This window comes from Dicentrarchus labrax, unplaced genomic scaffold (genome assembly GCF_905237075.1).
Source record: "Dicentrarchus labrax unplaced genomic scaffold, dlabrax2021, whole genome shotgun sequence".
NCBI lineage: Eukaryota > Metazoa > Chordata > Actinopteri > Moronidae > Dicentrarchus > Dicentrarchus labrax.
This window is the reverse complement of record NW_026136704.1, coordinates 4,111,265-4,125,891: the sequence shown is the minus strand read 5'-3', so window position 1 is coordinate 4,125,891 and position 14,627 is coordinate 4,111,265. Positions and strand designations below refer to the sequence as shown.

The following is a 14,627-nucleotide window of genomic DNA, read 5'->3' as shown; positions in this document are numbered from 1 at the left end:
GAAAGAAATATTAAAATATTATGGGCAGATTGCAATGACATTTGATCTTCTCTTGCAGTTTTAACCTTACTTCTGCTAAGACTAACAATAGCTAGATGATTGTTGACATTCCTGTCCAACATGGTCTGAAGCAGCCAGTAACAGGACTGTGAGTTAATTATGTGTTCAAGTTTATTATTGTGCGGTTAAACTGTATATATAAAGTGTATAAGCTGCTGGCTGTCTGTATTTCATTTACTGCCGGATGTTACTCTCCAAAGCCATTCTTAGGTGTTCGATTCTGTTTAGGCTATGCTGAACTGTGTATGTCTGTGTGTGTTAGAGGGGTGGGGGGGCTGTGCCCTCCAGCAACACAGCAAGCTGCTTTAACCACGATCACATACTGAAGCTGTAGGAAAACATAATTTCTGTGACCTTGTCCAATGCCCCTGAAAATCCTGACAGTCACGCTCTTCTCACTTAACAGCAAGTGTTTTGTTCCACTAGCAGTGGTTCTTAAAAGAGGACAGAGAGTTAAATTACATGCGTCTCCACAGCTGTGCTTTTTGACAGAGGTCATTATGTGTTCCACGATAGACCCTTTCCTCCAGTTAAACACATTTTAAACACATTTTCCACAAAGACTTTGACAGGAACGGCTGCAAAGGCCACATGTCTGGAGACGAAGTGTGCGTCTTTGTCAAAAGGTTCCCAGGTCAATCTCCCTATTCATGTCTCCATATAGTGGAATGAAGAGGCTGGAGAACGAAGGCGGCAGCACTCTTGACTAAATGTTAGGGCTACAGCTAACAATTTGTTTCACTGTCGATTAATTTCTCAATCATTTCTCGATTAAGCAATTAGTTGTTTGGTCCATAAAATGTTGATAATTCTTTCCGAGAGCCAAAAGGTGATGTCCTTAAATGTCTGTTTTGGCCACAACCTAAAGATATTCAGTTTACTGTCATAGAGGACTAAAAAAAGCAGAAAATATTCACACATGAGAAGCTGGAATTAGATAATTTGTAAATGTTTTGCTGAAAAAATTACTGAAACCAATTAATTGATGATTAATAAAGTGATTGTTGTAGCTCTACTGCACAAGCTTCATTGCGTTTATAGGACACGAGCATTGGGTCCAGATCCATATCTGTGAGATCCTAACTCAGTTCTGTAGTTCCAAACTTGTATAAATGTTCTTAGATTTATACTTGAACTAAGTCTTAAGATCATTTCTGACGATGTGCCTACATTCGATTCATGAAAGGCATAATAGGCTTTGTTTGCGCGGGTTCTAAGAAGCCCATTGGTAACTTGTGTTATGATCTAAAATTAACTTTGATTGATGGCACCTGCCTTACAGTCAGCAATTTCCCCTCATATACAGTATAAAGATTTAGTCAGGAAAAGCCATGGTTACGTCTTCTGTATAAGTCGCTTTTATCTTTAAACCAACTTCAAAATGTGGTTATCTTTTCAACATAGACGAGCCTAGCAACCTGGACCCTCTCATTTTCATTTTGGACTTTGTTTTCTCAGCTAACGCCTGACCGTCACTTTGTGCTGGATTGCCACCCCAACTACAGCAACATTGTGATTGGAGCCGGATTCTCAGGTAATAACACAAAACAACTCAAACCAATTCAAACAAAATCTATACAAGGGATGATCTGTGTGATCCCATGTTTACCATAGCCACTTGCCAACTAACAAAACATGACTGCTGTTTATAAGTAGGAATGCTGAAGCAATCTTTGCCAGCGTTGGAATTAAGGTTCCTTTACGGTCCGTGTATGTTTTGGTCATTGGATTTTCCTTTCAGAAACAGGTATTAAAAAATAGAAAACGAGTGGTTATTTGATTTTCGTTTTAAAATACAAAAATTAAAATTGAAATACAAGGTGTTTTTCTTTTTCATGGTCAGAAAGGGATGAGCGAAATTTTAAAAATTATTCGATTTTCATTTTCTATTTCATATAAAAAAAAAAACGTCTTTTTTCCATTTCTGTTTTCTAGTGATTTTATTTTTTGTTATATGAAATAGAAAATGAAAATCGAATATTTTTTCTGACCATGAAAAAGAAAAACGCCTTGTATTTCAATTTTAATTTTTGTATTTTAAAACAAAAATCAAATAACCACTCGTTTTCTGTCTTTTAATACCCGTTTCTGAAAGGAAAATCCAATGACCAAAACATACACGGACCCTTTACTCCTTAAACTATTATATATAGTAAAAGCTGTAGCCTAGTAACAGCTGACACCAGCAGCCTTCCAGCTGTGAGAAGTCATTCAGAACAATTATGTCATGGCTGCCTGCCGCATCAGAGCTGTACATTTACGCCAGGCAAAGTCTACAGCCACGCTGGCAGCTCTGTGAGGCTGTACTGAGGCATAACACGCAGATCTAGAACAGGTAAGGATAGGATGTGCCTCTCCATCAATGAGGCCAAAGCAAAACACATCTCAATGCATTGCCAACGATCTGATCCATTAAAGATACATATAAAGCACCAAGAGATGCACCAAATGGAAAACCCTCGGCCGATGTTTAAAATAACAATTTGGCCAATTCGCCTTCCTGTACCAGGGAAATCTAAAAAGCTGAGCATCTCTGCCTTAGCTTGTTGCAGCTCAGTCTATTTCTCTTCTCATCCAAAATCGGTATTTGTGTGCAATTTGTACCAGTGCTGGAAAACAGAGGTAATTATTACTGCAATATCTGAGTTTGAAATAACCAACACAAGAATTTGACAAAATTTACAACAGATAATCTGCCCTATTATCATCTTATTTGCCAAAAGACCGATCAACAAGGCAAATATTTCACTTACTGCACCTTTAATACATCACAGTGGTTATATGGGTTCATATAAAAAGGGAGGAATAAACAAAATACAGTAGCTACAGTACAGTTCAAGATGTGTTTAGATAGCTCCAGATTGACTTCAATAGGAAGCAATGCAAACAATAATGTGGTGGGCCCACATAGGAATCAGAGAAATGAGAGAAACAAGCATTTCTGTGTTCACATCTACTCAAGGACTGTTGACACGTGCTGTGTGCCACTCTTATCTTCACAATCATTTATTAAAAGGGCAAAATGCCAGGAAGATAGTCTTTAAAAAGAAAACAACACCACAAACAGTGTCTGTGTTTTGAAGTCGACGGAGTCAAGTAGAAAATGTCGATGTCGGAATGAAAATGTCAACAGCTCGACAAGACAAAGAGCAGAGAGTAGTGTATCTGGCACCTTGTACACCAGATGTGTGTTGATGAGTGCCAGCACAAAAGCAGCAGAAGCAGCAGCCAAATGAATCAGCATCACTTGTTCCCTCCTCACCCAGAAAGAGCACGGAGCCAAGCTGCCCAGAGGAGAGTGTGTGACGAGCTCTGTGTGTGTGTGCATGTGGAGCACAGACATAAAAAGCTCCAGAGGTACGGGTGTGTGACCACGCTGGGTCAGAGGAACAAGATCACAGTGTAAGAAGGATTTATCTAGCAGGAAGAGGAAAAGAAAAGGAGAGCAGTAGCTGTCGGACATTTATTTGAAACAGGCTTTAATTAGAGAGGTCTTTATTATAAACTGTTCCTGTTTTATATTTTATACAGTTTTGATAGGACCCTGTTTTCTAAACTGCTCCCATTTTAATTCACTTTTGATGCAGTTTGCTGTTAATACAAACTCAGTACTTCCTCCATGTTTACCTCTTGTACTGATTGACTCTCTTTTTAACACAATTACTGTTTTCACTCACTAATTCATTCCAGTTGGTCCTACTTTGCTGTTCTGTTGCTCAAAGTCAAGTTAACACAGAAAAAAAAGAACAAACCGCACCGACTACAGCGAACGGCCAACACTAGCACGTACATTCTGCACCTGCACAAGAGGTAATAACTCTCCATACCAGCAGGTGCCAGTGGTCTGCAGTAATAGAGTACAGAAATACAGCAACCCAATGGATGTAGGTTTGCCTGCTCTCGCTCAGACGGTTTTGTGAAACAGCTGCTTCTATGCTTCTAATCTCGAGATATCTGTGTATTTGAATGATAAGATAAGATGAATTGAAAAGTGAGCACTATCATTGACCCCATGGCTCCATAAGACGTATTGCATTGTTTTTCACTGTTTGTGGTCAGACTGGCGCTCTTTTATTTGTCATTTTGTTGCGACTACTTCTGATTTTCCAGCTGGAGATTTGCCGCTACCTACAGCTTGTCTCGTGAACCAAATCCTAATATTTGCATAACGATAGTGGGTGGAAACAAGCATTTTCTTTTGCCAAATTACCTTGAAAATTCAGTTAAAATTTGTGATACATTTGGATGGAAACCCGGCTAACGATATGTAGTCAGCACAGACTGTAAGCCATACTTGATGAAAAAAAAACCTTCAACTGACCTTCAACTGTAGTCGTCCAAAGACAAGTGCAGCACAGCGGCATATTTTACAAATGAAGAGCAAACTACAATATCAAACAAATACAAAGAAGTTAAACACATAATCCAGACTGAAAGCAACACAGTTGCAGCTGCCAAATGCAGGAAGAACAGCTGACTGTGTGATGTGTAAATTAAGAGGCTTATAATATCAAAAGGTTGGACGGTACATGATAAGTCTGTAATGAAACGAATGCAACCTAAATTCATATTAAATACCTAAATATATGGTCATAATAAAAAGAAAAAATATATACAATTTCTTTAAACAGCTGCGGTGTGAAACGCACTTATAATCAACATCTTAACAATCAAAAAATATCTTATAAGTACTACAAGTGGAAGGCTGTAGTGCTCAGTCTGTTGTAGGATGATAAGTCAGAATCTAAATCTCTTATATACAGTTGCAATCAGAAATATTCAACCCCCCAAAGATTTTAAGGATTTATCAATTACATTTTTTTCAAAGAGCAAGATTCTGCTTCAGATGACTTCTTTATGAGTTGAGTGATACATAAAATCAACACAGAAAATGCATGATGTAGTATTTGTGTGTAAGAGTATATTTTGTTAAGATAGCCATGTTACAATTACTCAACCCCTATATAATTTAGCTGTTTTTAATGCTGTCTGACTGTTTTTATGGCCTAAAGTGGAGTTGAAACATAATTAAGCCTTTGGGAACTCTATAATGATCCTTCATTTGCTTCAGCTGTGATGCATTTATAAACCCCACCCATTAAGGCATTGAAGGTGAGCTGCAATCATGAGAAAGACAAAGGAGCTTCCACAAAAGCTGAGAGAGGAGACTATTTCATCACACCTGAAGGGCCTTGGGTATAAGAAGATTTTCAAAAAATGTAATATTCCAAAAGACACCATTGGGAGCATTTTAAGAAAGTTTAAAACTTATGGAACAGCTGCAAACCTGCCTGGCTGTGGAAGAAAGCCCATCATTACATTAGCAACCTAGTCAGAACAACTAAGAGAAACCCCCGTGTGACTGCAGGACACCTACAGGATGACCTGATGATGGCTGGTACAAGTGCTTCAGTGGCAACTATCAGACATGCACTGAATAAACAAGGAGTTCATGGCCGGACTCTAAGACACACTCCACTCTTGACCACAAGGAACATCAAAAGTCTAGAATATGCCAGAAGGAATTTCACTAAGACTACAGAGTTTTGGGCGACAGTTCTATGGACTGATGAAACCAAACTGGAACTGTTTGGACATATGGACCAGCGGTATGTCTGGCGTGTGAAAGGCCAGGCTTATGACCAGAAAAATACCATCCCCACAATCAAGCATGGAGGTGGGACAATAATGATGTGGGGCTGTTTTTCTGCGGCAGGAACTGACAATCTTAATCGTGTAACTGGCATCATGGATTCCCAGAAATACCAGGCCATTTTAAAGAGGAACGTGATGCATTCTGTTGACAAATTAAACCTTGGTGATCAGTGGACTTTCCAGCAAGACAATGATCCAAAGCACACCTCCAAGTCAACCCAAGCTTGGTTGAGAAAAAGATCCTGGAACGTCCTGGAGTGGCCTTCTCAGTCACCAGATTTAAATCCGATTGAAAATCTTTGGTGGGATTTAAAGAAGGCAGTTGCAGCACGGAAGCCATCAAACATCATTGAGCTAGAGGCTTTTGCACGTGAAAAATGGGCAAAGATTCCGATTGAGAGTTGTAAGAATCTTGTCAGCACCTACCGAAAACGTTTGTCCACATCACTATAATGTCTTTTGAGCTGAGGGGGTTGAATATTTCTGATTGCAACTGTAAAACATCATTAAGGAAAGCCAAAGGGCTCTGCCAGTCTCTAAACACTCTTTCCCTCCTAAGGGACCCTCTCACGACCTACGCACCACTCCACAGGATCTTCTATCAATGGTGACATCATTTTCCAATACAATTGATTGGTCAGTAGGTGATGCTTTTGTAGAGTTGATCTCTTGTCTCAAACATAACCTGCTCCGTTACTGTGGCAACGTACCTCAGTAAGAAGGTGAACCACCGTCGTAGGACTGAGGACCCAGGGTTACTGCTGACGTTACTTCGCTAACCCCAAGTCCTGCTTCATAGTACAGGACCCAAAATTGTCCTGATCTCTGTACTGGATTCACAGTAGAGCTTTCATTCACTCCCGAAACCCAAACCCGGGCTTGGGTCAGGCACAGACAGAATACATTTATCTTTTTAAATATATGTAATATTTAATTAACAATTCATGGGCCTGAAATTAATTATTAATAATTTGCACTATATTATATGCACAATGTAGTTTACTTTACTGTACTTATAATAAACTATTTAATGTATTTTTCTTTTTTTTTTGTAAGTAAAAATTTGTGTTTGGGTTGGGCCCAAAACTACTGCAGCAGGTCGGGCTCGTACAGAATGATTGTTTTTATATTATATATAAAATTAAGGTTATAATTAATGCACCTCAAATTCGAATTAATGAGTGAGACTTGGGTCGGACTCAGGCTGTAGACTGCTAACTAACTAACTAACTAACTGCTATCTAGTGTTTTTTTGTTTTGTTTTGCTTATTTTGTCTTGTATCTATGGTTTAAGGCTGAAATAAATAAAAAATGCTAATGAAAACATGCAGAAGAGGATATCCTTGTGTGCTTGCAATGTTCATAGCAGCAGAATATGCACAGCGTCTAACTGGACTCACCAAACCTTCCACGTATTCTCAGGTTATAGATCCTTAACTTTTAATGAGATGTTCTTGTCCATTGTGAAAGGTGAAAGCGCCTGTGCTTTGGGTCTACACTCATGTTCTTCTCTAATTAACACGGCGGAGGCACCCAGAAGGCCGACTCTGCTCCACCTCTCCTCTCCTACGGTTACCTTCAGTGTCTCTTGGCACTTTTCCATCTCGTCATGCAGTCATGTCCTTTACCTAATTATATCTGTAATTAATATCCTGGACACAATGCTCTGATTTCAGTGGAGCTTGCTGAGATGAATGGACTAAAAGTCTAAAAATGTTGGACAAATGAATTATATACTAATGATTTTTGCTATTCTTAGAGCCTTACGAGGCTAAAAATGCTTGTGTGACCCTGCTTTCGCACCGAATGCACAAGTGCAACATTGTGCAGAGTAAGGGCATTTTGTTCAATGGAGGGTGCAGCAGCTCTATAGCCTTAGCAGCATGCACTACCCCAATTTTCTGCCAGTATATTTTGCTCTTGTGTTATGCTATACCTCACTATTGCATTTGGTGTGAAAGATGGGTGGCACAGGAGAATGAACCTTTTCCATTTTTGACAATCCAAAAAGGAAACCTCTGTGAACTTCATGGCAATTTGGCTAGAAATTTGAGATTTAGAAGCCACATAATTACAGTTTCCACCTGGAAATGATTTAGTAAAGATGGTCCATCAGATCTTGACCAAGTGTTAACCTATTGTGATGTCATCCATTGCTTTGTGGAGTACCGCGTTGAAGTCTCAAGTTCAGCATTACGGCTCATTGGCTGCGCTTATTTTTGACTCTTCTATAGAAGAAATGCCGGCTACCCAGCTTTATTGTCTATTTTACTCTAAATGGGATCATTTACTAAATTAACATCATAATGTATGGAAGAAGAATGAAACTAGAGATTGAGACCATAAGTGCATTAGGAAACTGTTTACTGAACTCATACAGCAAGCTAATAATGCAAGGTCAATTTGCCCCTGCATTAAATGTCACGGGGCTTCTTTTTGCAGCTCATGGAGCTGCCCCCTGCTGGCCATTAGAAAGAATGCAGGGAGCAGGTTCTCTTCCATGGTGTCCATTATATGATGAATGAACCGCCATGTTTCTACAGTAGCCCAGAACGGACAAACGAAACACTGGCTCTAGATAGAGAATTTCACGTTTTGCAGCCATCGCATGTTCTCCTACACACTTGAAAGTCAAGCGCTATTCAAGTTAGTTGCAATCTGAAACTTCACTAAATCTTACACACTCAGATATGTAGTTGTTGTAATTATTCAAGGTTATTGTATTGTCATTCACAGTGTAGGGTTGTATAATGGCATTAAGCTTGGATGAATGTAATTCTGAAAATGGGAATTATGTTAAGTCTCACAATGTTGCATTAGACTCAAATCTCCAGAGAACAACTTAGTTAGTCAGTGTTACTTAGTGCACAGTTTGTGCTTATTCTGCAGCAGCACTAAAGAAGCTCAGAGCCATATTGGAGAAGCTCACAGTGCTTCTCCCTACTACAGAAAATAAAATGCGTTGCCTTCCTCCCCCTCCTTCACTACGTGCATTTGTCATCAAAGCCCAACACAAGTGCTTTAAAGCAAGTACTGGGGGGTTGCCATGGCTACAAAGTCACCCTGTGGGCTTGGCCATCTATTGAGGTTTTCCATTCTCCTCCTCTGGTGAGATGAAAATCCACGTGGCCAAACTGTCAGAGCCAAGCTTTTATGACTTCAAAGCCTGGCAGAATCCACGGGAGCTCGGAGACCTTTGTCAGATGGCAATGTGTTGCATTCCTCAAGCCCTGTTGACATTCACAATTTGCCTCTCAGACCTTAGCAACAAGGATGCTACATTCTGAAAAAAGATGCTCTTTCATCTCACTCCCTGAGCACATGAAGCCATTACGCAGAGAAAGGACAAATCTCTCTTAATTTAGCATTTGGTCCTGGATCACTCAAGTGAATAGATGCTCAGCGACAGGCATCACAACAGCTTTTCTCTTCTTTCATCTATTAACTTATGTGGGGCTCAAACCCATCGCCTGACTCAGACAAAGGCCCGGAGATGCAGGCTATTTATGGGCTCCGACAAGGTGCGGGGCATGGATTTGCTCACATTAGGACACTGATTCATCCGACACGGTTTGATGACCTATGTACGTTCTTTGCTCACTGTTATGCCTTCTCTTCCCTAGGTCACGGCTTTAAGTTTGGACCAATCATTGGCAAGCTTCTGTGTGAACTCAGCCTGGGAGAAGTGCCCTCCTGTGACCTTTCACCTTTCCGAGTCAAACGCTTCCAGGGAAAGACTAAATCAGCTTTATAGAGCTGGAAATGGATATCCGGAGCATCTGCAGATCAAGTCTTAACTCATTGTAACTTTAGTATGATTAGAGATTCTCGTGGTAATTTAGCACTAAGTTGTCAAACACAATCACACAGTGGCCACATGTTTGTCTGCAGGTTTATTTGATGTTGCCAGTTAACCCTTCCTAAGCCCCAGCCCCTTCTACTCTGTGCTTCAATATTAGTTGAGGAAGGTTTGATCAGACCAGTCAACCTTCTCCTATATATAGTCATAGTTTGAGTTAGCTAGATAGTGTTAGCAAAACGCTAACAGCTAAGCTAACTAGCCAACTAACAATTGTTAGAAATTAGCGGTCTAGTTAGCTAGTATTCTGGTAACAGCTATCTTAAGATGGGAATATGTCGCTTTTATCTTTTAACAATCTTCAAAATGTGGTTGTCTTTTCAACATAGATTAGCCTAGCACATAGCATATCTAAGTACAGGACAGGAGGAAGTTGACCGAGGTTCTGACCGAGGTTTACTCAACTATTATTGGAGTACAGAGGGAAAGGGGCGGGGCTTAGGAAGGGTCAATTCCACAGGGTGCGATCAATTGCTTAGCACTCAAGCTTCATGAAACCATTTAGTGTGTGTACATGTTACCACTCTCTGTCTGTACGCTAAATATAAAGCTGCAGCCAGCAGGTGATAGGCTTAGTTTAGCATGAAGACTGGAAGCACTAGGAAATTGCTAGTTTGGCTGTAAAAAAAATCACATACAAACTCGGAGGCATTCACTTTTAAAAATGCCTTTATTGTTACAGCATGGTCAAATTCGATTTCCGATGGATTTCAGCTTTACAGAAGTTCGACTCCCTGATAAAAGCTTGATGCTTTTTAGGTCTAACTTGATCATTCTGTAACAATAAAGACAGGAATTTCTTGTAATTGTTGTGTCCATATGTATACTAATCCAAAGAACACCTCAAACAAAAATCTAATTGAGCCGAGGAAGCGCTCCTTTTAACTACTCCTGTTGTGTTCAAGGTTTTAAAAGCCACTTTTGCTAATGGGTGAATCTCATTTGTTTAATCCATACACAAACAGAAATGCAAAAGTTGTGGTTACACACTAAAACTATACAGAACACATCACTACAGATCACTTTTTATAGTTTTTTTTAAATGGATTTAACAGTCTTATCTAACTCTGGGCAAGGAGGTGAACATTCGCTATTCACATAGGAGAGAGGTAGAAACCTGGTTTGCCCAGCTAGATTTCTCTTGAAAAAAAAAAATTCTTGGCCACATATACAGGTGTCTAATTGATGCATGCATGTGCATGACAAAGAAAGGGCATCAGGATGAAAGGAGAGATCATTTCATGTGGCAATGCAAAGTCAGACTGAAACGTAAACTGGTGGAAAACAGCTTTTAGAAGTCTTGTTTTGTGTAAATTTCACACATTTGCATAAAAAAAGAGCCACAACGTTCAAGTACTACAAGAAAGCACAATTTTCAGAAAATATTTCCATTACTAACATAATTGCAGTTTATCTATATTTTTTTTATATCATAATTTTACATTATCTCTGTTGTTCGCAGCCAAACTTTGAATTGATAGGAAACAACTAGAAACAATTTCAAAATAATAATCCTGTGGGCCAGATGTTTTTGACACCATGTTGTGGGCCGAGGGAGGGGGATGGAGGGCTGGAAATGGCCCCCAGGCTGGCAGAGATTACCTAGTTTCTTGTGTTCAACACCTACTGAATTACAGAAGTGGAAAATTCTCCTTGTGGGTGGTGAAAGACAGGAACACCAGATTCCTGTCACCAGACAGCAGTCCACCTGAGCTGCATATGGAGCTACAGAGCTTGCAATAGCAAGTGGTACTTGTCCTCTTCAGTATTATTTTAATACTTAGTCCACAGTGCTGTGCAACATCGAACCCACAGAAACAACCTTTAGAATAAGAAGTCTAGTTGTCGTTCAAAGCAACAAGAATCTAATGTAATGAACTGGGAATAAACTAATACTGCCTTGATTTTGACCAGAGAATCAACATCAACAACTAGATTCTAACATTGTTGTGCAATTGTAAATTCAGCCATCTGTGACAAATGGTAATAAAGAAAGCTATAATCTCGTTGGCTTGTATGATTTCATGCATCAGTAAACTCCCTCTCCCTGCCTTCCCAGCATTCACTGTTTTGCCAACTAAGTACATGGTTAAAAAGACATCAGCCCGTCGAGCCATTTGTCTATGTGAAGCCAGCTGCGTGCTCAGGCTTCAGAGGTGGCCTATTGCCTGGATCTATTTCCCCATGTACCGGTAAACATTTTAATCACTAATCAGACGGCCTATTACAATTGATGCCAACCAAGGCCATCAGCGGGAATGGGGAAATTATGCAGCGAAACGGCAGAGATCAGCGAGCCATTTGCTCCCTTGCCTCTAAGTGACTTCAGATGGATAGCAAAGGGCCATTATGTAAATTACAAGAATTAGAAGTACATTAAATATGCAAATGCAAATATTCAACCACCAATAATCATCAAGCAGGGCCAACTGAAACACCTCTCTGGAACATTGTCTTGCTTGTAAAATCTAACAAAGCTTTGAAAAACAGCCAACTTTTTTCTGCACATGAACAATATTTAGTGGTACAACCGCTAGACACCGAAGCTTAGTACATAATTGGTAATGGCATCTAGTATGCTTATTGTATTTTGGTACTGCTCCAGAGTTCATATCAGTAGCTGGTAGAGGCATTATAGAGGCCAAGAAAGTTGAATTAATCTAATTCTCATGGAGCAATAAACCAGAGTGTTCAGGTTAGCATTCAGACAGTGCTAATGTTGCTAAGTCTAAAATGATCAGGTGGCAATATATTTACTGTGTTTACTGTGGCTTGAGGATAGATGATTGTTGATTCTCCAGGGTCCCAAAGCTTCTGTATTTGACATCATGGGAATGAGACTCAACAATCACCCAGCTTTCTCCTTTAGCTTTAAATGTCTCTTTTTTTTTCTAGTTGGCATTATTATTTCTTTCTAAATGTACATAGTCACACTTGTTGAAAGGACACATGCTGTTTATTTATTTTAATTAAAAAACAATTCAACATGCCTCGATGCCCTTTTTATAATTATTTTTTTTATGGAAGCCCATTTCTGCCAGGAAGAGAAAAATAGATAACATGATAGGGAATGTTAAAAGGTCCAGTGTAACATTTAGAAGGATATATTGTTAGAAATTGAATATATTATTCTCAGGTATGTTTTCTTTCATGTATAATCACCTGAATATAAGAATATAGAGTATGCCATTTTAAAAATGTTTTTTTAGCAGATTATTTCCTGTGAATATTTATCAGAGATGAGTTTTGCTAATAGTTACAAGAACTTTTTATAGAATTATCTGTCTGTATTATTTTTTTATTTTATTTTTATGTATCATATATCATACTGGTAAATGTGTTAGAATGAGCTAATACATATTTAACTTTTTTTGACAAATTCAGTGTTTTCTTCTCCCTGACACGTCACCATTGTTCTAGTAGCTATTTGGTTGTTTTAACTACTTTTCTAAAGCAGGACAAGGCTGTAAATAATAATCACACCACAACACACCATAGAATAGTGACTTCTCATAATCTGAACCACCATGGATGTTTTAATTGTAATCAGTTCTAACATTTGACCAGTACTTTCACAGGCTTAAAAACATGTAGTTTTACAGTGAGGTAGGGTGTCACATGTCTCCAAAACTAACAAAGTAGAAAAAAAGTCTGAGAACCGCCGCTGTATATCATGATTTGTAAAGAATCACTGAAAGCCACATGGGGTAGGGACAAGGTGCTGCAGCTGTCTACACAAACCTTTCAACCCTGTGAATATCATAGCAGAATAAAGAGGGCCAAATAGGAGCACCAGTGGTTAACTAAAGATTATCCCAGAGGGGGTGAAACCAACTGTTGGAACGATCTCTCAAGTCTCTGCTGTGACACTGAAAAGATGAAAAAGGGAAGAATAACACAGACAGAGTGACAGCAGAAGTATTTTCCACTTGGCCGAGCTTACAGCGCAGTGTCACGGCTGTTCTCTCTCTCACTGTTGTGCAGGAAATCTGCCACTGCTGTCATGGAGGTCTCAGGCAAATGCAAGCTTGAGATCATACGTGACATTTTCCCGGAATGCAATATTTACAGGGGCGGCGGTAACCTGAAGGTGTCTCTGGAGGGAGACACAGAACCCAGATGAGTTAGACAGCGGAACAGGTTGGAACTGGGCAGCTGCCACTGGTCACTGTGAGTGTACTGAGCAATGCATATACATGTCCTGTCTGTCTAATGTTCTACTCGGTCAGGATATGGTGAAAATATGACAAAATGTTATTTTCATAAAAGTTACCTACTGCAGTTTTAAGTAGTTTTTATTGTATGGTACTTGGCTATATTTCAAGTTGCATCTGTTACAGTGCAAACAAAAGTCACATAAAAAGTTACGGAGAGAAGAAGCTGCTGTGTCTGCAGCTGCAGGAGAGCTCCAAAGAGGAGTACACACATGTTCAGTGCGTGCGTTCACTGGCTGAGTGTCAGGTGGGTATGTTGGGTGGGGTCATAGGGACTTCCCATTGTTCCAACAGCCCGCTATCAAAAAAATTGGAGGAGTGGGTTTTCAGGACAATACACACACTCCCTGGAGTTTTGATGTGCAGGAATGGATGAAGCCAGTTATCCTTCATTGTCATGGTAATAATAATAAACATGTGGTTTCTATTGTAAAATGGTTTCAGTTTGATTAGGTTTACAATTGGGTTACCATTGTACATTGGCTACATCAGTTAAGTTGGTGATACCAGAGTGCGTATTACATTGGGCCTTTGCAGCAATGAACATTTGTTTTTGGAATAAGGGGCTTTGTCGTTTTGTAAAAACTGCCGTCTTTCTGTTGCTTTAATATATGTGTTTATTGAAAGAAGGGTGAGGCTACTTAAAGGTTAAAGGCTTCACCCTCTCCTTCCAAGTGTGAAGGAAAAACTATGGTGGCCGTGAAGAACATGCTAAAAACGCAAATGGCCCCATCTACACAAAAACACATTCCTATTTCCAGGTGATCATACACTAATGAAAACATACCTATGGATATTATATTCCATTTCTGACTATAGAGCCTCCTAAATGTTACACG

The 14,627-nt window shown here is 39.5% G+C and overlaps 1 protein-coding gene across 1 annotated transcript in view; it reads left to right on the top strand.

The window, feature by feature from the left end:
• pipox (pipecolic acid oxidase) overlaps window positions 1–11,580 on the top strand; it is a 39,581-nt gene extending 28,001 nt beyond the window's left edge. Inside the window, exons 7-8 of the mRNA XM_051398001.1 lie at window positions 1,519–1,594; window positions 9,339–11,580. Of these exons, the coding sequence (XP_051253961.1) occupies window positions 1,519–1,594; window positions 9,339–9,469 (207 nt within the window). The 3' untranslated portion in view covers window positions 9,470–11,580. The remainder of the gene's footprint in view (window positions 1–1,518; window positions 1,595–9,338) is intronic.
• Window positions 11,581–14,627: the final 3,047 nt, after the last annotated feature.